Below are 26,501 nucleotides of genomic sequence, written 5' to 3' on the forward strand. Positions count from 1 at the left end.
GACATCATGCTGTCTAAGGCAGACATCCCATAATAAGTCTTATGACTCCACAAAGGTCCATAATAATAATAATTTTCATCACCTGGTGTGAAACCACTACCATGCTTAAGGCCTAGTGGAGTGAAAACCCACGGTGTTTCACCCTGATAGGACATGTTATTGTTCATGAATAGGATTCACACAAAAGCCACTAATCTGCATTGACCTAATGGGATATAATATCAATATTTCCTCTTGTTTCATTTCAATCTCATTATAACCTTAATTTTATATATATACATATATAATTCAATTAATTAATGAAAAAGCATTAAAGATCTTTGCTCTCCTCAAGACAATAGTTAACCAAGTTTACTGTACTTTTTGTTATGTTGTGATTCTCCAAAAATTCAAAGCAAAAAAATAGTAAAATTATCTGCGTTGTTTGCCTGAAATTGTTACCATAACAATATAAAAGAAACCTTTTTAAGATCCAAGTCTTCAGTGAACTCAAAACTATGAAGTTTTTAAAAAACTTATTCAGAACATTCTTGCATAACAATACAGCAACAGAAATGGAGTAGGTAGGTAGGTATATAACCGAAGAGGTTCATAAAATAATAAACCAATAATGTTTAATAGGAATTAAAATATTCATTATCAACTTATTGGTTTCAGCAATTTAAGATATTTCAAGTCATACATGTGAAGTTACTTGAGAAATTTAGTGGAGGGAAGAAGACTAATGATTAAAATGATAAACAGGAATTTCTCAGCTTGTACAATGCAGAACCTGCTGCAAGTTTCTTTATTAGTATTACAGGTAAACCCCAACTTATAAACATAAGTTTGTAAACTGTAAGCTGAAAGAAAGTACTATGTTTAGTTTAAGTCAGAGGAAATTAATCACCTCCCCCTTAGCCTATGCAAACGGTCAGAAGCATGGGAATGCTTCAGCATTTGAGAAGGGCACCAATAGCATGACATTTTACCAAAATTGTCACACTGAAAGGTGCTATGAATTTGTCAAGTACACTGAAAACCTAGCTACACTGCAGATTTGTCAAATTTGTCAAGGGTAGCATAAACTTAGCTACTCCACCACAAACAATACTAAAGCGTATGATCAATTTATAACCTTTTGTGGATGAGATCCATCCACATATTAAAACAATATAACAGTTAATATGCATATTAAAACTCCATAATAACTTGACATTTCAATTCTGCATCAATACCACTTTCATACAGCAGTTATTTGAATTTGAAAAGTGTCATTTTTACTTGCTGAACAGTGTGTATGTACTGTACATATAAAAAAAATTCTTCTTCACAATGCTGTGAAAGCTTCGACTCCAGGAGGCCTGGCTCTTGGTGAATGAGGGTCTGCAATTCCATGACCACTTATTCTTCTTTGTGGATACAGTCTTGAACGTGGTGCATAATATTCTGAATCTGAATGAGAATAGTGTCTTGCTGGTGAAGGCTCTGGTCTAGGAAAAAGCCTGTCTCCATGATAATGATATGATTCAGGTGTTATACCGCCTCTGCCTCTACCTCTGAGATCTCTATTTTTATGACTTGAACGGCTAATTCTAATAAGTTTTGTAGACTTATCTGTTGGTACTCTAAATGGCTGTAGCTTCTAAAATAAAATCAAATAAAAATTACAAGCTGTTCTGATATTTCAATAACTGCAAACTGGTATATACTTTAGCTAAGTCTACAAGTTATTTAACAGAAATCCCCAATTATTTAATATAATGTAAAATTAAATAAATTTTACGATTTATAAATATTCAATGTAAAAATATAGTATAGTTACTAAATTACAATTAGTCCATACAAAATTTTATTTTAGTACAAATTCAATTCTCAAGATGGATTTTGGCAAATTAAATGAAATTGTTTCTCACAGAAAAGTTTGGAGATCTAAACAGCAGAGTAGGAAATCCAGATATAAAGAAATGTTTGGTGGGGAAAACTTGGAGAAAAGCACAAAGCTAATAATAATGGTAAATGTCAACTGGATTTCTGTTCAGGACATGGATTAGTTATTGCTAACGCCTTGTTCCAACATAAAAATGTGCACAAATTCACGTGGAAAGAAGATGCAAGAAATAAGAAAGTCTCATTGACTATCTTATAGTTGATAGCGATGTTTTTCCTACTGGTTCAGGACATGTGAGTATACATAGGATTTGAAATAGGAAGTGATCGCTATTTAGTTTTGAGTAGGATAAAATTAAATTTCATATTGAAAAGAAGAGTGTGTAAGAAAGTTTTAAAACAAATCAAAGTTGAGCAGCTTTCAGAAGTGAACCGTAGACTGAAATACATGAATATCATTGAAAAAAAAATGAAAGAGTTTGAAAACAAGAACCAGACCTTGGAGATTCGGTGGCAAATCCTGAAGAAAATATTGACTGATTCGGCCAGAGAGGCATGTGGTGAAGTTGTCTGCAAGATAGAAAAATCAGAACTCCATGGTGGACACAGAAAGTTAAAGAGACAGTGAAGGAAAAGAAGAAAGCATATTGAAAGTTTCTGGCAAGTAAGTCGGCTTGCTCTTAGACAATACAGAGGAAAATATAAGAAAGAGAAGCACTGTGTAAAACTAGCTAAGCAAAAGTAATGAGAAGACTTTGGTAAGAACATAGAAAATAAATATCAGGATAGTGGCAAAATATTCCAGAAGCTATAATTGGAGGAAAACTCTCAAAAGGAATGAAGTTGGGAATACATGTTCATACTTGAAGAAGAAAAAGTCATCAAGAACCTGAAATGTGGAAAGGCAGCTGGAGTAGATGAAATTTGACCAGAAATGCTCCAATATGGAGGCATAAAAGTTTTACAGTGCCCACATTGCATAATTCAGAAGGCCTGGTCAGAGGATCAAATTCTAGATGTCGGAGCAGAGCTCTCATAGCACCCATCTATGAAAAAGGAAAATAAAACTGAATGTGAGAATTACAGAGTATCTCCCTACTGAGTGTTCCTGGTAAGATGTATGCAAGTGTACTTGAGAAATGGCTGAGAAGGATTGTGGAAGCTTGGTGAAGAACAAGCTGGATTCAGGCCAAATACAAATACGGGATCAGATTTTCATTTTAAGACAAATAGTTGAGAAATCTTGAGAATATAACAAGGACTTGTATTTAAGTTTTGTTGATCTGGAAAAGACATATGACAATGTGCCAAGAGGAAAGCTCTTCAAAACACTACAGTTATATGGTATAAATGGGACATTATAACGAGCAAAAGATAGTCTCTATTTAAACTATAAGCCAGATGGTTTGATGTTAAATCAAGTGTGTGACAAGGGTACACATTATATATATGGTTCACATTATGAAGAAAAGTTGAATTAAATCTGATATCAAATTGGGGATGTTAATCATAGCTCTTTACATTATGCAGATGATGTTACACTTCTAAATAAATCCAGCATAAGTCTGCAAGATTCCTTTACTAAATGGAATAACTGTTGTAATTAATTTGGTATGAAAATCAGCAATAAAAAGACAAAGACAATGAAAATAGGCAAAAACACTAAAAACCTCAACTGCATCTTAAATGGTGAACCTATAGAACAAGTGAAACATTTCAGCTATTCAGGCACAATTTTTTATTAAAGATGGCAAATTAAATATTGAAATAGATGACAGAATTAGTAAAGATAGTATGGTAGGAAGTCTGTTGAATAAATTTATATGGAATAAGAAAGAAATTAATCAAAACACTACATTAGCAATATAAGACAGTGTTCAAACTAATTTTAACTTATGGATCTAAGAGCCAGGTTAGAAATAAAACACTTGATTAAAGACTGGAGACTTCTGATATGAGAGCTCTGAAAAAGAGTGGAGTGAACAGATAACATCAATGGCAGTATCATATTAAAAATGAGGATATTAGGAAAGAACTTGCCATTGTTAGCATTCAGGTATGTGTTAGTAGAACTAATCTCAGGTGGTATGGTCACTTAAATAGAATGGGAAAGGAAAGATTAGAAGGTTAGATTTTTCAGGTTGGCAGGAAAAAGACCAAGATGTCGATGGATTGGATACAGTAAAAAGTGCCTTAAAGACAGATCTATGAGATATAATAATGTTAGCGTCTTGACAGATAAAACAATAATTTCAAGGAAAACTGTTGATCAGAAGTTGATGTGATGAAGTTTCTCACAATCTTTAATAGGATCTGAATATACACATTTGAAAGATGGAATAAATTTAATGTTCCAACTGGAAAAGAACACATTCTATACTCATGCTGTGAAAGCATTAAGTAGGAGGATGAGGAAACCATCAATGTCATGAGAAATGGTTACAATTATTTAGAAATCATGTTGAGGACAACTACGATAAGTATACTTTGTCCATTAATTGCATATATAGTGCGGGAAAGGGAGAAGGTCATATTCATTGGGGGAAAGACACTGCCACCTCTACATGAGAAATAGTGATGAAATCTGCTCTGTGAAAAGCAAGTGTTACAAATATTTTAGCTGCTTGTTTCATCTTGTATATGTATTTTGTGCATCTTTTAATGTGTTACAAATAGATGTATGATCATATGAGCTTTGAATTTTAGACTAAGTAATTAATAATAAAGCATTTTCCCACCGCTGTCTAAGTGAATAACATCCCTGCTCTCTAACTTACAGGTCATGGGTTGAAATTGCATTATGAGTATATGCTATATCCCTTCCACCTCTATTCTTGTAGGGAAATCATCTCTTGTTAACCATGTTTCATCAATACCAAAACCTCCAAGCAAATGGGATCTACCAAGACTATGAACTCATTCCATTATGTCTAGTTAGAGATAAAGCAGCATGCTGCCAGTTTTCCTAATACACTTATCCATTAATGTTCTACTTTACTTAGTGTCCGCTCGGTTTCTGACATGCTACACAACTTTCTGTTGCCCAGACTAGTCCTCACATGAGACCATCTCTGTAAACTTCCTGACAACTTTATTTACCTTGATTCAACATGTTCACTTGCTCAGAGGAGAGAAACCTCTCAAAATGACTGCATTCGTAACCATCTACTACACACAACTCTTCCTATTATCAAATGAACTATAAACAGTGACACATGCCAAACTTATTTCTATGCATTTTCATTTCACTCTTATTTAATAAATGAATGAAATTAATATGAAGGCCTTTGTGAGATGTGGTGTGTGTGTGTGTGTGTAATAGTGTGGGAACAATCTTGTCAACCTCAATGTTAATCTTTTTTTGAGTAGATGACTTTTCACTGTTTGCTCTGAACAAAAACAGAAGCATATAATAAGTAGATGATGGTTTCAGCTACTTGTTATGTAGTGGTAGTTTAAATGAACCTTTCGATGTTAATCTTTTTTCGAGTAGATGACTTTTCACTGTTTGCTCTGAACAAAAACAGAAGCATATAATAAGTAGATGATGGTTTCAGCTACTTGTTATGTAGTGGTAGTTAAAATAAACCTTTCTTGTTTTTTCTAGTTAGTTATAAAGGAATTGAATACACATAAACAGGATTTCCAAAAAGGAATATTGGTATTTTAAACTGCTAATACTTGAGATACAGATGTAACAAATATTGCAAATGATGATTAGGAGTGTCAAGTTTATTTAAGTAATTAAATAAAAAAAATTTAACATGAGCATGTCAATGTTCCTGGAGCACCTCATTGTTCCAGTGTCTGTAATGTTGTCTTTTAACTCTTACAGTGAAGTAACTTAGAATGTGTATACTCTATCCTTCAGGTAATCCTAAAAGAAAAAAAAAACTTCAGGATGTTTATTCACCAGAGTTACATATTAGCCAAATGCATCCACCTAAATTCTTATTACACATGAATGAAGTTCAAATTTTTCAAAAAAAAAATCTCAATTTTTGCTATATATATATTTTTTTTTTTGGTGCAAGTTGTCACCATTCAGATACCTAACAATTATCACAATTATCATATGTATGTGTGCACACAACTCTGAGCAGGTGAATAACTATCTCAAGATAACCATCAATAACTTGGTTTGAAAAATATTTCTATTTAAAATGCCAGCATCATTTTGTGGAAATCCTGCATACAAAACAGCTTTCAAATGAAGCTATTAATATACTTAACCTCTCGAGTAGTTTTTCCACCAATAACACGCAGATATTCTTCTCTTCTTTTGCGATCCTAAGTTTTATAAAAGAATTGAAAATCTAATTACAACCTATTGAAAATTTCTGCCAATGTTGCTATGAAAAAAATTAAAAAGTCACAAAAGACATGCATATGATATATATATAATTACAGTAAAACATGTTTACATTTTAGTTAACGACATTTTTAAAAATCGTACTATAATAATACATCAAAAAGTGTTGCCATATTTCACCTGTATAGATGGGATGAATGTACAAGTTTCATTTAGTTTGCCAAGCTATCATAATAAAAGTTTGCCATGGAAAGCAAAGCAGGTAGGTTGAGCCAAGTATGCATAAAGGTTGAAAATTTTTGCTTTATAGTAGCATTCCTCAACCTTCACATAACTGGAAAACCCTTTAGTGCCCTCCCCCTTTCCCACCTGGGATAAAGGATTAAACTAAATTTATTATAGTCTAACCTAGTGAAAAATAAACTTTCAACATCTTTCTCTAAATTCAGAGTAATTTAATAAACAAAAGTTGGCAAACCTTTTGGCAACTCCTATAGGTAAGGATGACCTTGCTACTGCTTCTGCCTGGTATCTCCAACTCTGGACCTAGCTCCCACTGAAGAGACCTCAATAAAGGTCGAAACTAGTCTGGGTAGTGGCCAATCCCTTAATGCTTAACAGTATACATATCCACAAGGAGATGTGTTTTGCATTATGGGAGATACTGGGATAGGAGTGTTGGTAGTTGGCTCCACCTTTGCTACAAGTTGCCTGGTGTTGTACTATCTTACCCAGGTAAGATAGTACAACACTATATTCAGTCCTGAAGATATTTTCAGGCGCAAACTTTGTTTGCTCTCACTGGGATAAAGGATTAAACTAAATTTATTATAGTCTAACCTAGTGAAAAATAAACTTTCAGTTTCTGATGGCTGTTTCAATGTTAAATTTTTTACGAACTTTAAAAGGATTGCCCAACGAACATTTGTAAGAGAATGAAAAGAAATTATATATTTCTTGAATAATTGCAAAGAAACTAATTGTATCTGCATTCACTTTGGCTGCATCATTAATGATTAAATTTAGAGTATGAGTAGCACATGGCACATAAAAAGCTCAAGGATTTTTGTTCAAAAGCAAATTTTGGAGCCCATATTTTTTCCCTTTCATATTTGCCCTATTGTCACACCCTTGACCTCGCATGTCTTCAATGGGAATATTCCATTTTCCAGTTGTTCCACTATTGTTGCACATAAACCACGTCCTGTGGAATCTGATATATCTGCAAAACTTAAAAAGTTTTCCCTGATCTTGACAATTCCATTGTCACAGGAAACAAAGCGAATAATAATGGTCATTTGTTCTGTTTTACTTACATCAGGTGTGCAGTCTAAAATTATGGAATAATATTTAGATTTGCATATTAAAGATACCAAGCAATTTTAAACCATAAATTGCAGGCGCAAACTTGACATTTTGTCTGTTTGCTTACTTGGAAAAAATTGAGTAAAACCAGGTTTAAAATTGCTTGGTATCTTTAACATAACTATACCCAAGTTAAAAATACTTTTTACATTTAGATTTGCAAATTGATAATAAAATTGTATCCCTGATTGCATTACTTAAAGTTTCAAATATTTCATTTTGACTGTCTTTACTCAAATAGTGTACTCTATTGTTTCCTTGTAGGGCCCTTTCAACATGATTTTCCATAACCGGATCAAACTTCGCAAACAGTTCGACTAATTTTAAAAAATTGCCGTTATTACTTTCATATAATTTATCAGATGATCTGCGAAAAGCTAAATTTTGGCTACCAAGGAATTTTATAATTTCAATCAAGCATTCTAAAACACTCACCAATGCTTCTTTTCCATTTCATACATGCTTTGAGTCTGGCAATCAATAGTAGTTTTGTTTTTTAAATTTTTATCAAGTTCCTTCCATTTTAAGAAATTTTTCATGTGAGCTAAACTAGTCTCATGTCTATGCAAAGTTCTACTTACATTTCTCCAATCATTATAACCTTCTACTAGACTACTTGATTCAGTAGGTGTGAAAAGTTTGCAACAAAAGCAAAAAACACAAATTTAAACAGAATTTAAAGTTTCGGAATAAATGAGCCATGTTCTTGGTATGAGCTCCCTGTTTTCCATTTTTCTATTATAATACGTGTTGCTAAATTTATGACCATATATCTCTGGGATATATTATATTTTTCTTTTGAACAGGCCCCATTTCAATTAAAACAACTCGTAATTTTTCATCAATATTTCCCCATTCACCTGGATCTTCTAAATTTACAGAGACTAACAATGTGTTAGTTTCGTGGTCAACTACAACTAAATCTTCTCCTAACTGTTTTTCACTTAAATCCTGCATCTTGTTATCTTATTCAACAGTTGTAATAGTACTCTCATTCAAACTGGATGATGTCCATTTCAATTAAAACAACTCGTAATTTTTCATCAATATTTCCCCATTCACCTGGATCTTCTAAATTTACAGAGACTAACAATGTGTTAGTTTCGTGGTCAACTACAACTAAATCTTCTCCTAACTGTTTTTCACTTAAATCCTGCATCTTGTTATCTTATTCAACAGTTGTAATAGTACTCTCATTCAAACTGGATGATGTGCATGGTTCGTCAACTCTGATTTCTGATGTATCGAGTTGGTTACAATCTGCATCAGAATATTTTAATATTTTAACAAATTTATTTAGAGCCCCAGTTTGTTTCTTAATATCTGCTTCTTTCACAGCATGATGCTTACGATTTTGTGCACCAGATAACTTTTTTTAAATTTTTGATTCCATTTCTATTTTATACCCACAAGAAATTATTACGCAACACGATACAGAAACGAAACAATAGTCCGCACTGCGCTACTGTCAGTAGCCTATTGAGATGAGTACTGTTACAAATCTACTGTTGCTATCCTGTCATTACTGTGACATTGTAAAATTTTATTATTATTTCAACTTTGTATACTTGCAATTTCTATTAATTACTTGCGATGTCTTTTTTCTTTACTTTATTCTCCGTTATTCTAAGGTAGCTGTGTGCGCTTTCTCTCTCTCAGAATCTCTCTTGTTTATATTATTACGTGCTATGTTTACAAGAAAGTCAAATAACATTTATTTACATTACTATGAAATGTACACGAATTTAAACATTAGGGAGATTGCTTTCTCTATCCTTCTATAAAAACTCTTTAGCAAAATTTAGAACCTTTTTTCTTCAAACTTTAAAATACTTTCTTTAACACAAAACGTTATCTACTCTCAGTTTACAAATTTTACTTATTAAACTCCAAGCTTACTCACAAAGAGGTTACCTAAATCTCTCTGTTAAGTTATCTTTGCAAATTTGATATCAACTTCTAACATGCCAATTGATTCTCTTAAGGACTCTTCTTAACCTTATTAAACATTAAACATGTATCTTAAAAGTCTTTCTAATACAACTATAAGAGGAATTATATAAAAGTTTTGAACTTACAAAGGCTATGTATCTCACAATTAATCAAAAGTCTTTCACTAAAAGTTCTATGGAAATTCTTTCATCTCAGATCTTCATCTGGAATTTTGGCTTCGGCTATATCAATTGGGAATGTAGCGGGACTCATACAGTTCCGAAAAAATGTTATTCTCCCACGGTGAAAAGAAAAACTTACGAGCGAAGGTACTTCGGGAAATTTGCCTCGCCTTTTCTCTTCTACTTGGGCTCTCTGAAAATGCCTGGTCGACTGCTGTCTCAAGTAGCTTGAATTGCTGCCTCTAAGAAACTGAAAATGCCACCTCCAAGAAAAATGAAACTGTTGTCAATTGTCAATCAGGATCCCTCAGGACTGGAAACTTTTCTCTTCTACGGCATTTGGGACTTCTCCTTTCAGCAATTTGAAAGCCCTGTCTGTGGCCTAGAAGTCGTTTCTCTCTAGCGACATCTCAAACTGAGAAGCTCCTTTCTGGAAGCGGAAAACTCCTCTCTCAACCAACGTCTGGATCTGGGATGCTCTCTGACGATGTCTGGAACTGAGCAGCTCTGTCTCTCTTCAGTAACGTCTGGGACCGGGCAGCTTTAGCAATGTCTGGAACCGAGCTGCCTCCTCTTTGACAGCATCTGGAACTGGGCAGCCTCTCCTGTCTCTCTGTGGATGTCTCTGGAACCAGGCCCCCTCTACTTCTGCAGCAATCTCTGGATCCATGCAGCCCCTTCTGTTTGCTTCAGTCCCTTTTTATTATACCTCCTCTGAGACCTTGCATGAAGTTTGGCAACCCCCAAAGAATCAGTATGATTCTTTTATCTTAAGTTTCAAGTTCAGCACGCCTTTTGTTCTCCTCCGCTTTCTTTTAATTGTAAGCTGCCGGTCATCGGAAAGTTGTTTGAACCTTTCTGACTGACTTAGCAGATGTTTACATTTACGAGTCTGCAAGCCTTTCTCATACAAACAAATTTTAATAACAATCTTTCTAATGCCGCCATGTAGATCTATTACATGCAGCTTTGGCGATATAAACATTGCCGTTGTTTTTAACACTCTAACATAATCTTATTAAATCAGTATATACAGTTAACTTCCAGAGTGTTATTTACAATAACATCTAAAACAAACTATACAGAGACAAACAAAGTTTATTTTTACAATATTCACATGTGACTTAACCTAAGTAAACAATCGAATGTAATGTGCTTTGGAATATTTAAGCTACAATCGAGTTTTTATAGTACCATACGACTGGTTATGTAGCAACAAATGTTTTGTATGAAAATTCGTTTCTGTGCATAAAAACCATTCACCGTTTCACTTTAGATTCTGGAGGCAAGCATTTAGCCTGCTCTCGCTGCAAAATTGTAAACAGCCGGCAATATACAATTTTTTAAAAATTTTTATTCGGTGTATCCAGCCTTATTTATTTTAATATTGATCATTCTAAGAATTTTTTATGATAAAAATTTTGTTTCTTAAAAATGAACTTATGACCCGTGCCCCCTTCATAGCAGCGCCTGCATGCCCGCTTCCACCGGCCATGGTCTTAACTATTAATTATGGTTGATTATGATTCTCTATCAACTAAAGTATTCAAATCTTTGTTCATTAACTTTATTGTGAAGACTCCATTCAATTTATATATCCATCTAACATTATATTTTTTACTAAGTGAAATATACTTGAATTTATTAAAAGTAAATTTTAAGCCACACTTCCTCATCCATTCTTTCGTTATTTTAAGATCATTCAGCAAAGTTATACTGATATCATTGGGAAACACATTACAGTGCAATATGTGCATGCAGATGCTGACAATGATAAATGAGACAGAAGCATGGCCGCTAAAGTTGAGCATAAGTCCTAAGCAGTGCACCAAAGTGGTCTAATGGGTAGTCTCAGCAGATATTCAGATTATGAGTGCTTTGCATAATCTGAGAAGCGCTCACCCCAACTTGTTGAGGTTTGGGTAGTTTCTTAAGGCTGAGGCAGTATACTCTTGTACTAAGCTTTACAGCCTCTGCCTCAGCTTTAAAAACCTACCCAAACTACAACAAGTTTAGTTGCATGAAACTGCTCCAAATTTGGGACCACACTCATCCTCCAAGCTTCAGCCAATAGCTGAGACCACCCATTAGCCCACTCCTCAGTGGGCTAATGGGTGGTCTCAGCTATTTAGGACCTATTTAGGACTTGAGGCTCAATTTTGGTTGCCAGCCTTCAATCTCTTTCACTCATTGTTAGTGCCTGCACACATAACATGTACTGTGTTCCCTGATGATGGCAATTTCATTTTGCTGAAATACTGGAAATATTAATTACATTCATTATAATTAATTAGACCTAATTTCCTTAAATGAACTGGTTTATGTGCGAAGTATTTCTATTATTCTTACCCTTTTTATACAGGCATACCATGGTCATAAGACACATTAGGTTGCAGACCACCAACATATATGGAATCACTGTCTTTTTTTTTTTTCCTCTTCACATGTAGCTGCATTTAGTAGTTTAATAACATTTTTAAGCAGTCATATATATGTCATAAATAAAACAAATGACATAAATAAAGCATTTATTTACTTCAGATAAGCAAACGAAAAAGTTATTCTGAACAGCTTGGCTTAAGGAAACACACCAACTAGTTTGGTCATCAATCTACACTGTTAAAAGTTTTTCCGTTTCAATAAATAACACTGCCACATTTACATATAACTGTAGTGTCAACTAGTAATTCTTGTAGAAAGGCTTATAACCTGGCTAAATATGATAATTAATTACTTTAGGAATTGACAGCGTCCACTAGAAATATAAATTAAATCAACTTCAATATATACTTTCCTATATTTTGGCAATGTCACGTTGCCATCTTCATGGGAACTTAAGATAAAGACACGTGCACGCAAGTACTATATAACAGCAAATGAGAAACGAAGCGAGGAAGCTACTGTTTTTCCTAAAGTCCTGATAGTGCCCCTTAGCGGGCTATATTAGGTGTTCTTGGATTTTGGGCTGAAGTTTTTCTGATGTATGTTTCCCAAATTTGGGGCGGTCTCATGCATCCAAATTTGTTTAGATTTGGCATGTTCCTGAGGCTGATTCCATGAAGAGTCTTTCATATTTGAACTTCCTGCGGTGTATAACTGTGGTTTTCTTCCACCTTATTCTGTGGCGAGTATCCAGAGCATGGTCTGCAAGCTCAGAGTGGCTGTACTGGTGAAATCGGATGTAGTCCTTGTGTTCTTAAATTCTGATATTTGCTGTCCTGCCTGTTTGGCCAAAGCAGGACAATTTACAGCTGCAAGGGACCTGGTATACACTAGGTAGGTCTAGGGGAAGAGGGGTTGGTCTTTAGTGGAGCAGATAAGGGATGCCAATTTTCTTTGTGGTCTGTAACAAGAAGTCAAGTCATGTTTTTTTAGGATTTTGTTGATTTTTTTCCGAGGCACCTTGGAAAAAATCAACAAAATCCTAGGGAATGGTGATGGATTTAGAGTGATCTTTTTTGTGGGTTAGTATTTTTTTTTTTGGGGGGGGGGGGGTAGCCATTGGCTGAGAAAGTGTTAAGGATGTGATTTAGTTCAGTGGTTACAGCTTGGTCATTTGAACGGATTAGTTTAGCCCTGTTGAATAGTGTCTTAATAACCCCATATTGTTGTGAGGGGGGGGGGAAATTGTTGGTGAATGTATCTGCCTGTATGTGTGGGTTTTCTATAAACTGAGAAAACAAAGGTTCCATCAGGTTGGCAGGTGACTAGTTGTCTAGGAAGGGGAGGCTACTGTTTTCCTCTTTCTCCAGGTGAATTTGATTCTAGGGTGTTGGTTGTTTAAGTGTGTTAAGAAGGAGAGGAGTGTATCTGGGCCATGTGGCCAAATAGCAAACACATCATCAACATAGTGAAGCCATATGGTAGGTTTTTATGGGGAAGAGTTTAAGGCTTTCTCTTCAAGTCTCCATGCTACACGCGGTTCCCTAGCCGACTTAAAAGAGCTACAATAGCAAGGTCATCTTTACCTATAGGAGTTGCCAAAAGGTTTGCCATCTTTCTTTTATTAAATTACTCTGAATTTAGAGAAAGATGTTGAAAGTTTATTTTTCACTTGTTTAGACTATAATAAATTTAGTTTAATCCTTTATCCAAGTGAGAGCAAACAAAGTTTGTGCCTGAAAATATCTTCAGGACTGAATATGGTGTTGTACTATCTTACCTGGGTAAGTCGTACAACAACTGTCAACTCCTATAGGTAAAGATGACCTTGCTACTGCTTCTGCCTGGTATCTCCAACTCTGGGCCTGGCTCCCACTGAAGAGACCTCGATAAAGGTTGAAACTAGTCTGGGTAGTGGCCAATCCCTTAATGCATAACATTATACATATCCACAAGGAGATGTGTTTTGCATTATGGGAGATACTGGGATAGGAGTGTTGGTAGCTTGCTCCACCTTTGCTACGAGTTGCCTGGTGTTGTACTACTTACCCAGGTAAGATAGTACAACATCATATTCAGTCCTGAAGATATTTTCAGCAGCAAACTTTGTTTGCTCTCACTTGGATAAAGGATTAAACTAAATTTATTATAGTCTAACTAAGTGAAAAATAAACTTTCCTCAGATAGAGAGGACAGCCAGGGGGTTCACCACTTTCTTCACCCTTGGCCAACTTCTTCATGGAGACTTTTGAAGAGAAAGCCTTAAATTCTGCCCCCACAAAAACCTACCATATGGCTTCGCTATGTTGATGATGTGTTCGCTATTTGGCCACATGAACCAGATACACTCCTCTCCTTCTTAACACACTTAAACAACCAACACTCTAGAATCAAGTTCACCCTGGAGAAAGTGGAAAACAATAGCCTCCCCTTCCTAGACACACTAGTCACCCGCCAACCTGATGAAACCTTGGTTTTCTCAGTTTATAGAAAACCCACCCATACAGGCAGATACATTCACCAACAATTCCCCCCCCCCCCCCACAACAATATGGAGTTATTAAGACACTATTCAACAGGGCTAAACTAATCCGTTCAAATGACCAAGCCGTAACCACTGAACTAAATCACATCCTTAACACTTTCTCAGCCAATGGTTACCCCCCCCTCCCAAAAAAAAAAATACTAGCCCACCTCCTCCCTTCACAAAAAAGATCACTCTAAATCCATCACCATTCCCTAGGATTTTGTTGATTTTTTCCAAGGTGCCTCAGAAAAAAATCAACAAAATCCTAAAAAAACATGACCTGACCTCTTGTTACAGACCATAAAGAAAATTGGCATCCCTTATCTGCTCCACTAAAGACCAACCACTTCCCCTAGATCTACCTGGTGTATACCAAGTCCCTTGCAGCTGTAAATTGTCCTACTTTGGCCAAACAGGCAGGACAGCAAATATCAGAATCTAAGAACACAAGAACTACATCAGATTTCACCAGTACAGCCACTCTGGGCTTGCAGACTATGCTCTGGATACTCGCCACAGAATAAGGTGGAAGAAAGCCACAGTTATACACCACAGAAAGTTCAAATATGAAACACCATTCATGGAATCAGCCTCAGCCCTTAAGAACATGCCAAATCTAAAAAAATTGGGATGCATGAGACTGCCCCAAATTTGGGAAACATACATCAGAAGAACTTCAGCCCAAAGGCCAAGACACCTAATATAGCCTGCCAGGGGGCACCATCAGGACTTTAGGAAAACGGTAGCTTCCTCGCTTCGTTTCTCATTTGCTGTTATGTAGTACTTGCGTGCACGTATCTTTATCTTAAGTTCCCATGAAGATGGCAATGCGACATTGCCAAAATACAGGAAAGTATATATTAAAGTTGATTTAATTTATATTTCTAGTATACGCTGTCAATTCCTTAAGTAATTAATTATAAAGTGTCAACTAGTGTAGCACTGTTCACTAATTAAGGGAAGTAAGTTAGCCTGCAGCTTATCTCAGTGATGACGGCATATTGAATGATAAGTTTAATGAATCATTTTGACCTCAGGGTCTAATGTAAAACGTTCACACTTCCACTTTTCAATTGAAACAACAGTGTATCTACTTTAAATTTTATCTATCATTATTAACGACAATAGAATAATAAACAGTTCATAATTCAGAGCAATACAACACAGAGCAATGTAACAAGCAATGATGTCAACCATAAACAAGCAAACAGTTCAAAAAAACTGTGCATCGGTTGATTCATGGGAGAGTCATATTGCTTAAACTGTAATATGGGTGAATGCATTCGTATAAATGAGCATTGGTCATAATTGAACATAGTCATATTAGTGGATCATTGTGAAATGAAGTGGTGTAAGGAGGGGTATCATTGTATACGAAATGACGAAAAGGGCTCCAGGTGGTGAAGAGGCCAGCTGTTGATGGTCTCCTCCATGATTTTTGAAAGAAATGAAGAGTAACTGGAAAATACTTTGTTGGCTGACTTGTTTTCCCCCATGGCCTAACTGGGTATAGGCTTGTTTCCATATTAAGGTAAATGCCAGTCAAGTAGGAAAGATTGAAAAGGCAGTATAAGATGGGTGCTAAATTTGAGGCAAAATAAGTTTTATAATTAAGTTTACATTATTGCTAACTAGAAAGAGATCTCCACATATCCTATAAAGAATGCATTTAAGTGACCAGGGCTTCTGATCGTCTCATAATAACAGGGTGTACTCCATTATCCACCTAGATAATGAATGAAATAATGCCACCTGGATAATGAATTGAATGTTAATGCTATGCAGTAAGCATAGCATTAATATGCACATGTTTCCTTTTCTCACTCATAATTGCATATATAGGGCTATTAAATTGTACATAAAAAGGTTTATACAACAGTCATGTCTTGTCTAATCTACTAATAACTAATATTTAAGGAATTGACAGCGTATACTGGAAATATAGATTAAATAAACTTTAATATACACTTTCCAATATTTCGGCGAATGTCACGTTGCCATCTTCTTGGGAACTTACTAAAAAGACACGTGCACACAAGTACTAATACAACAAATGAGACTGAGGCTAGGACGCTAGCGTTTTCTTAAAGTCCTGATGGTGCCCCCTGGCGGGCTATATTGGTAGTTCTTGGCCTTTGGGCTGAAGTTCTTTTGATAAAAGTTTCCCAAATTTGGGGCAGTTTCATGCATCCAAATTTGTTGAGGTTTGGCATGTTCCTAAGGGCCGAGGCTGATTCCATGAATAGTCTTTCATACTTGAACTTGCTGCGGTGTATTACTGTGGCTTTCTTCCATCTTATTCTGTGGCGAGTATCCAGAGCGTGGTCTGCAAGCCCAGAGTGGCTGTACTGGTGAAATCGGATGTAATCCTTGTGTTCTGAGATTCTGATATTTGCTGTCCTGCCTGTTTGGCCAAAGTAGGTCAGAAAAAATCAATAAAATCTTAAAAAAACATGACTTGACCACCTGTTACAGACCACATAGAAAACTGGCATCCCTTATCCGCTCCACCAAAGACCAACCACTTCCCCTAGACCTACCTGGTGTATACCAGGTCCCTTGCAGCTGTAAACTGTCCTACTTTGGTCAAACAGGCAGGACAGCAAATATCAGAATCTCAGAACACAAGGATTACATCCGATTTCACCAGTACAGCCACTCTGGGCTTGCAGACCACGCTCTGAATACTCGCCACAGAATAAGATGGAAGAAAGCCACAGTAATACACCGCAGCAAGTTCAAGTATGAAAGACTATTCATGGAATCAGCCTCGGCCTTTAGGAACATGCCAAACCTCAACAAATTTGGATGCATGAAACTGCCCCAAATTTGGGAAACTTTTATCAAAAGAACTTCAGCCCAAAGGCCAAGAACTACCAATATAGCCCGCCGGGGGCACCATCAGGACTTTAGGAAAACGCTAGCGTCCTAGCCTCAGTCTCATTTGTTGTATTAGTACTTGTGTGCACGTGTCTTTTTAGTAAGTTCCCAAGAAGATGGCAACGTGACTTTCGCCGAAATATCGGAAAGTGTATATTAAAGTTTATTTAATCTATATTTCCAGTATACGCTGTCAATTCCTTAAATATTAGTTATTATGTCTAACCAGCGTATAAGCCTCTCAACAAGTCTAATCTACTGCAAGACAATACTATGGCTAGATATTTCAATACAATTAGATATGAACCAGAACATTCAAGAACTTTTTTGGAAAACATAGAAATGCATTTCACCTTGAATTAAAGTGAAATGTGATGCAATAAAAAACTATTAATGTAAAATGTAATCAATATAACTGCCTTTCTGAAGAAATTACAATTAAATAAATATACTGTAATACATTTTACACCAATTACAAATCATATTATAAGTGAGAACTGCATTATGCAAATTGCTGTACAAGTTAGACAACTGATAATCCAATATATAAATATAAATTATAGTGGAAAGTTCTCTTTAATTTGCTCTGAACATTAAATAATATTCAATGTGTGTATTGTATTTCAATGAACATACAGTACTGCTAAAATTTGTATATACAGTAATACCTTACATAACACAATTAATAGATGACAAAAAAAAGTTCCATGCTATGCAAAACTGTACTGTTTAGAACAATACTATAATGTATTTTAGCAAATGTGTTCCAAATGCCTATAGTATTGATGGTGGTGCATGTGTGTGTGTGTAGGGGGGGGGGGTAATAATTATGCATCATTTGTTTACCGCAGGTCCACCAGAAATACTAATTAATGGGCACAGAAAAATTAAAAAGGATAATGGATAAAGGATTAAAATAAAACAAAAAAAATAGTAAAGATTTTATTGTTCATAACCAAACACAAGTATTTATTTGGGAAACTATTTAAACAACATAGTTTGCAAAGGTTTTTTCTCATTTTCTCTGCATGCATATCTTTGTAACATCAAATAACATTTTTCTGAACTTTAATGCTTCATTCAGTGTTAGCACCGGCATCTATACGAATGTCAAAAGTGGCCAAAAGCTCATTTGATAAGGATTCTTTTGTAGATATTTCAGCACCAGTTCCATCTAATTTATCTTCCTCTTCTTCATATTTTGTTCTAGTGTTAACCATTTATGCTTGTTAGATTCTCAAAACTTTGTTGCATTTCCTCTTCCCTCATAATTATGTACAAAAGGTTACTTGTACGTAATACAAAATAAAAAATTTTTAGAGTGTCCACGACTTTGATGCACCAAAGTTGAAATAATACTAAAGGTGCATGCTACAGCCATTACTGTGATATGCTAAATTACCACGATATTGCTTTAGTGTAGTTTAATGTTAATGCAGTACAGTACAGTACTACTCTCAAAATTTTTTCAAATTGTTAAATATTATAAACAGTGCTATAATGAAACCTCATCATCATCATCAAATTCCTGACATGTACCCTCAAAGGAGTGTACAGGATTATAATAGTACTACATGAAAAATTTACATCATTACTAACTTCCTATCTACAATATTCCTCCAAATCAGTCTGTTACCTGTCAAGACTCCAATATTATCAGATCTTATATTTCTATCATCTAAGCCACTTAGTACCGTATCAATCCACCTATATCTTGGTCTTCCTCTGGGTTGTTTTCCTGACAACCTGGCAGAGAACACTTGTTTTGCTAATCTTTCCTCGTCCATTCTGTTTAAGTGACCATACCATCTGAGATTAGCTCTGCTAACACATTCCTGGATGCTGACAATGTCTAGTTCTTTCCTAATATCCTTGTTTTTAATATGATATTGCCATTGATGCCATCTGTTTACACTTCTAATCTTTCTCAGGACTATCATATCTGGGGTCTCTAGTCTTTGGTCAAGTGTTTTACTTCTAACCCAGCTCTCAGATCCATAAGTTAAAACTGGTTTGAACACTGTCTTGTATACAGCCAATTTAGTGTTCCGACTAATTTCTCTCTTATTCCACATGAATTTGTTCAATTGCCTTCCTACCATACCAGCTTTGTTGATTCTGTTGTCTATTTCCATATTTAATTTACAATCTTCACTAAAAATCATGCCTAAGTAGCTGAAATGTTTTACTTGTTTCACAGGTTCTCCGTTCACAACACAATTGACATTTTCAATGATTCTACCTATTTTCATTGTCTTTTTATTGCTGACTTTCATGCTATATCTATTACAACAGTTATTCAATTTAGTCAGGAAATCTTGCAAACTTGTAGCAGATTTATTTAGAAGTATAACATCGTACACATTAAGCAAAGAGCTGACATTAATATCTCCAATTCTGATATCATGTTTAATACCACTTTCCTTCATAATGTGATCCATATAGATAATGAATAACAGAGGGGATAATGTACATCTTTGTCTGACACCAGATTTAGCATCAAACCATCTTCCTGTACTTCCATCAATTCTAACTGCTGACTTGCAACTCAAATAAAGACTAAGTATTGCTTGATATAATGTCCCATTGTTACCATATAACTGTAGCGTATTGAATAGCTTCTCTCTTGGCACCTTGTCATGTGCCTTTTCCAGATCTACAAAACTTAAATACAGATCTTTGTTATATTCCCATGCTTTCTCAACTATTTGTCGTAAAGTGAAGATCTTATCCTGACAGCCTCTATTTGGCCTGAATCCAGCCTGTTCTTCACCAAACTTTTCTTCCACAATTCTTCTCAACCGTTTCTCAAGTTTCTGGCATAAATCTTGCCAGAAACACTCAGTAGGGAAATACCTCTGTAATTCTCACATTCAGTTTTATTCCCCTTTTTATATATGGGTACTATTAGAGCTCTACTCCAATCATCTGGACTTCGTCCCTCTGTCCAGGACTTCTGAATTATGCAGTGTAGCCACTGTAAGACTTTTATACCACCATACTTCAGCATTTCTGGTCAAATATCATCTACTCCTGCTGCCTTTCCACCTTTCAAGCCTTTGATGGCTTTTTCTAATTCAAGTATGGATATGTATTCCTGACTGTATGCCTGTTGAGTGTTTTTTTACCACGGTGCTATCATTGCCTGTTTCGTTTAGCAATTTTTTGAAGTAATTACTCCATACTTCAAGGATATCTTTTTCTCCCATTTTCATGTCACCTATATCATCTCTAACTCCTTTTACTGTACTCTTTCCTCCATTTCTAAGCTTCTTCAACAACCTCCACAATATCTTACTACTTTCTTGATATTTATTTTCTATGTTCTTACCAAAGTCCTCCCATGACTTTTGTTTAGCTAGTTTTACACAGTGTTTAGCTTTCTTACATTTGTCTCCGTATTCTCTAAGAGCACAAGCTGACTTATTTGTCAGGAACTTTTGATATGCTTTCTTCTTTTCCTTCACTGCCTCTTTAACTTCCTGAATCCAACATTGAGTTCTGATTTTTCTATCCTTGCACACAATCTCACCACATGCCTCTCTGGCTGAATCAATCAGGGTTTTCTTCAAGGCATGCCACTGAATCTTCTGATTACTGTTCTCAAACTCTTTCATTTTTTCCTCAATAATCTTTGTGTATTTTAGTCTACAGTTCACATCTGAGAGCTGCTCAACTTTTATTCTCTTTAAAACTTTCTTACATATTATTCTTTTCAATATTAAGTTCAATTTTATCCTGTTCAAGACTAAATAGTGATCACTTCCAATTTCAAATCCTCTGTACACTCTGGTGTCCTGCACCAAGGAGAAAACATCACTATCAATAATAATATAGTCAATGAGACTTTTCTTATTCCTAGCCTCTTCTCTCCATATGAATTTGTGCACATTTTTATGTTGGAACATGGCGTTAGTAATAACCAGTCCATGTCCTGAGCAGAAATCCAACAGGTATTTGCCATTATTATTAGCTTTGCTCTTTTCTCCAAATTTTCCAAAATATTTTTGTATGTCTCACAATCATTTCCTACTCTGCTATTTAGATCTCCAACAAGGACCAACTTTTCCTTTTTCATTGTGCCAGTTGCTTTCTCTAAAGCATCAAAAAATTCCTCCACTTCTACCTTAGTAGAACCTTCTGTGGGACCATAGGCACAAATAAGTCTCATTGTCCAGTTCCCCATTCTCATATTTGCCCACATTACTCTACTTGAGACTGACTGCCATTCAAGAAGATTAGCCTCGTATTTTGTGTTGAATACTATGGCTACTCCTTCTTTACCTTGATTGTCATTGCCTGAATATAACATTTTGTATTTATTGCTCAGAAAGATTTCACCAGTTTTTGTCTTTTTGTTTCAGTCACCCCTATTATCTCATACTTATCAAATTCCTCAGCTGGCTCCATTTCTTTGCCATTCAGGCTTCTTATGTTGATAGTACTGATCTTTAACTCTGGTGATATTGAGTTGGGGTGTGCTTTAAATTTGTTCCAATAGCTGACTTTTCGCTGTTCGCCCTGGTTCCCTGGCGAAAACAACAGGGAAAAGTGAAATGTTTAACCGGGTGATGCCCCAGCCGGCATGAAATTTTGTCATGCTGTACCATCATTTTGTATATTGGTTTAAGCCAATAAGAATACAATTTGGTCGGCTAAATCCCAAATTGCCAGCCCATCCTCGTTCGTTCAGTATCCAGGTAGATACCTAACAGGGTGCACCACGAGAAAGTGAGGATTGGACATTAGGTCAGAAGCTCTGGTCGGTTCTCCGCATTCCTTTAAAGGCTATGTGGAGGTCTCCTCTCAGTTATACAGCTTTGACCCTTAAGCACCTCTAATGAAACCTCTGCTATTCAAAACCACACTATGCAAGGCATTGCTATAGTTGCAAAATTGTAAAAATACTCAAAATGAATAAAACAAATGAATATTTTCATTAAATTTACTTACCACATAACTGATGATGCAACTACCAGGAATCCACACAATAACTGTTACAACTACAACAGTTCCAACGATGTTGTCATTTAGGAATTTTACTGAAAAAAATAATAATTAAATTCTATAAAATCAGAATAAAGTGATGCCATCATTTCATAATATGTACACAATCAAGTTCATATTATAACAAGCTTCTATCAACAGCTTTTTCCCAAGTTAATTTGTTATTTATCAGGTCACCAATATTGTAAGATCTTGCATTTTGATCTTCAAAGGCATTACTAACTCCACCAACCTAGAGCATGGTCTTCCTCTAAATCTTTTTATTTATTTATTTATTTATTTTTTTTAGCCATAAAATACTTTGTTTTGATAATCTTTCCTTACTCAGTCTAGTTTATACTACCACCTTAGATAAGAAAGGCTGACAAATTTTTGAATGCTAATATTCCCCTTAAAATATTTTTCTCAGAATTTTCATACTGCTGGCTTTTATTCAACTGTTTTATTTCTAATTTTCAGATACATAAGTTAAAATTTGTATTAAAGCTATTTTATGTTTGCTTTGGATAATTCCTCTCTCATTCAATATATAATGAACATTTTAATTGAGGAAATGAACAAGAAAGAAATGCAGTTCATTGTTGATACAAACCTCAAAAGGTTTTCTTCTTGTTTTTGTTGGAAAGATACAGATAGCAGTGAAATGAAGGCATTTTTAGCATTATTACTGGTTCAAGGCATAGTTCAGTATCAGAAGTGATGTCTGAATGTAGGTACTCCTTGATAATGAAATTTTTGCACTGCTGACAAGAGTCCTGATTATTCCAATCCAAAACTGAAAAAAAAAAAAAAAAAAAGAAGAAAAAAAAAAAGCCTTTTTTTTTTTTTTTGAACTCTCTCAAAAAGAAGTTCCAGGAAGGTTATACACCAGAACAAGATATTTGTGTGGATGAAAGTCTTATTTTATACAAGGTTCGACTTGGTTGGAAACAGTACATGCCACTGAAGTGCTCTCTCATTTCGGTTTGAAATGCTTTGAACTTTGTGAATCATTCAATGGTGTATATGAACTAATAATTTATACAGGTAAAGGAACTCAGGTATCCAGTATCCTGCCTGATGCTTCTTTTGGTACAAGAATTGTTATTACCTTAATATCTTCTCTGCTATGAGCAGGTGTATGAGACTGCCCCAAATCTGTTGAGGTTTAGAAAGTTTATCAGAGCTGAGGCAGCTTCAAGGAATAGTCTTTCATACTTATACTTGCTGCAGTGTAATAAAGTGGCCTTCTTCCAGTGTATCCTGTGGTGAGTGTCCAAAGCACTGGACATGCACCACAGTGGCTGTATTGATGGAATCGGATGTAGTCCTTGTGTTTGGATATCTTGATATTGATTGTCCTGCCTTTTTGGCTGTAGTAGGACAGTTTGCAACTGCAAGGGACCTGGAATACTCCAGGTCGGTCTAGGGAAAGTGGCTGGTCTTTGGTGGAGCAGATAGAGATGCCAATTTCTTATGTGGGTTGCAACTGGTTGTGAGGTCATATTTCCTTAGGAATTTTGTTAATTTTTTGGTTACATTCTAAATTGCTAATTTTAAATCATATCATTTCCAAGTTCTTGATTTCCCTATCCATTCCAATTAGTACTGTATAGTCAGTCTGGTTGTTACTTCCATTGTTCCCTTGAGCAAGATAGTGTGACATCTTGAGACAGGCTGCTCACTTTGGTCACTAAGTGCCACCATGCATTTCTTTTTTAAGACTAAATATGAGGGTGGTCTGAAAAGTTCTCGGCCTCAACCATAGATGGCAATACTATCAGCAAGATTTTTTTTTTCCAAGTTTGGTATATCTGTCATAAGCATCCATGTGAAATTGCAAGTCATTCTATCAAGTAGTTTGTTTTATATCTGAAGCAAAAGTGTTGTCTGTATCCCTTGAAATTGATAAAATTGAGTATCGTGTGATTATAAAATTCTTTGTAAAAGAAGATTTAATGCCAAAAGAAATTCATTACAAGTTCATAACAGTTTAAGGGCACTCTTCGCCTTCATTATTGACAATTAAGAAATGGGTTGCTGAGTTTAGACGTACCTGTACCAGTCTTGAAGATGATTCATGTGAAGGATGTCTAAAAAGTGTAACAACACCAGAAATCATTGATTAAGTGCACAATATGGTATTAGATGACCAGAAAGTTAAAGTGCATGAAATTGCTGAGACTATAGGCATTTCAAAAGAATATGTAGGATATATTTTGCATGAAGAATTGCAAATAAAAAAGTTTTGCGCAAGATGGGTGCCATGTTTGCTTACAGCAGATCAAAAATGCACTCACATGAAAATCTCTGAACAGTGCTTGGAGGGTTTTAACAAGAATAAAACTGATTTTGTGCGTCGAATTTTTACTATGGATGAGACTTGAATTCACCAGTACCCACGAGAATCCAAACAGCAATCAAAACAGTGGACAGAAGCCGGTTGTTCAGCACCAAAGAAGACAAAGTCGGTTCCATCAGCAGGAAAGGTCATGGCATCGGTGTTTTGGGATGCTAAAGGCATTTTTTAAAATTAATTATCTTGAAAAGGGTAAAACAATAACTGGGGAATATTATTTCAATCTTTTAACCAGACTAGACGAAAAAATTCGTGAGAAAACACCTGGTTTGCAGAAGAAAAAAAATCATCTTTCATCAAGACAATGCACCTGCCCACAAAGGTGTTTTGGCAATAGGAAAATTAAGTGATATGCACTATGAATTGTTGAAACATCCACCCTATTCCCCAGATTTAGCTCCCTCTGACTTCTATCTCTTCCCAAAACTAAAAACTCTTCCTTGCTGGTTAGTGTTTTACTTCGAATCAAGAGGTGATTGCAGCTGTAGAGGGTATTTTTCAGATCTTACTGAGAACCACTACAGGGACGGGATAATGGTGCTGGAGCATCACAGGAATAAATGCATTAGTCTTAAGAGAGATTTTGAAAAATAAAAATAATTTTGAAATTATAAATTCATTTTTTCATTGTTAGCATGAGAACGTTTCAGACCACCCTCATATGAAGGACCGTTTTTTGAACAAGTAGAAGTTAAAGTAGAACAATGTAGTAAAAATTTCAAAATTTCACATGGAGAGAACATATACAGAAAAATTCTGATTGCATCACTGCTGATAGTGATAATCATCACATTGATCCAAGATACGAGCTTACAACAGGAATTGATTTCACAGTTAAGTTAAGAAGGATCACCTTTGGAAATTTCTTTCTGTAGAGTATGGGTTTTGTTTTAAAACTCTTTCTCTTTTTTTTCCCCACAGAAATATTTATACATTCGAGTTTGCTTCTGCATTTCACAACATGACAGAATTTCATGCCAGCTGGGGCATCACCAGATTACACAAGGCCCCCGTTGTTTTCACAAAGGGAACCAGGGCAAACAGCAAAATGTCAGCTACTGGAACAAACCTAAAACCCACCCCAACTCAACATCACCAGAGTTCAAAATCGCTACTATCAACATAAGAAGCCTGAATGGCAAAGAAATGGAGCTAGCTGAGGAATTGGATAAGTACCAGATCGACATAATAGGGGTGACTGAAACAAAAAAGGCAAAAACTGGTGAGATCTTTCTGAGCAAAATGTTATATTCAGGCAATAACAATCAAGGAAAAGAAGGTGTAGCTGTAGTATTCAACACTAAATACGAGGCTAATCTTCTTGAATGGCAGGCACTCTCAAGTAGAGTGATGTGGGCAAATATGAGAATGGGAAACTGGACAATGAGATTTATTTGTGCCTATGGTCCCACAGAAGGTTCTACTAAGATAGAAGTGGAGGAATTTTTTGAGGCTTTAGAGCAGTGATTCTTAACCTTTTCAAAGTCACAGAACACGTTTGATTATAAGAAAAATTTGGGGAACACCAAAAGCATAAGGATCATAAAACTAACAATAAACATATGCATGGACTTGCCTTTTATAAAAATGGAACTGATTTTAATGCGATACTTGACTTGTCGCTTTTGTAGGTTTCAGCAACAATATCAGATCTAATATGTGATATAGCTACCAATCTCTTTGTATATATTAGTAAGTCTTTCGCGT

General features: G+C 35.4%; 1 protein-coding gene across 1 annotated transcript in view; it reads right to left on the minus strand.

Annotated features, from left to right (window-relative positions):
- Positions 1 to 1,309: 1,309 nt before the first annotated feature.
- The window catches only part of Tace (ADAM 17-like protease Tace), a 238,743-nt gene continuing 213,551 nt past the window's right edge, over positions 1,310 to 26,501 (minus strand). The window contains exons 17-19 of the mRNA XM_090406973.1: positions 22,403 to 22,491; positions 6,103 to 6,159; positions 1,310 to 1,624 (exon numbers count right to left, since the gene is read on the minus strand). Of these exons, the coding sequence (XP_090263099.1) occupies positions 1,310 to 1,624; positions 6,103 to 6,159; positions 22,403 to 22,491 (461 nt within the window). The remainder of the gene's footprint in view (positions 1,625 to 6,102; positions 6,160 to 22,402; positions 22,492 to 26,501) is intronic.

Source organism: Typopeltis vanoorti, chromosome 17 (assembly GCF_054136105.1).
Source record: "Typopeltis vanoorti isolate ZY-2024b chromosome 17, IOZ_Tvanoo_1.0, whole genome shotgun sequence".
NCBI lineage: Eukaryota > Metazoa > Arthropoda > Arachnida > Uropygi > Thelyphonidae > Typopeltis > Typopeltis vanoorti.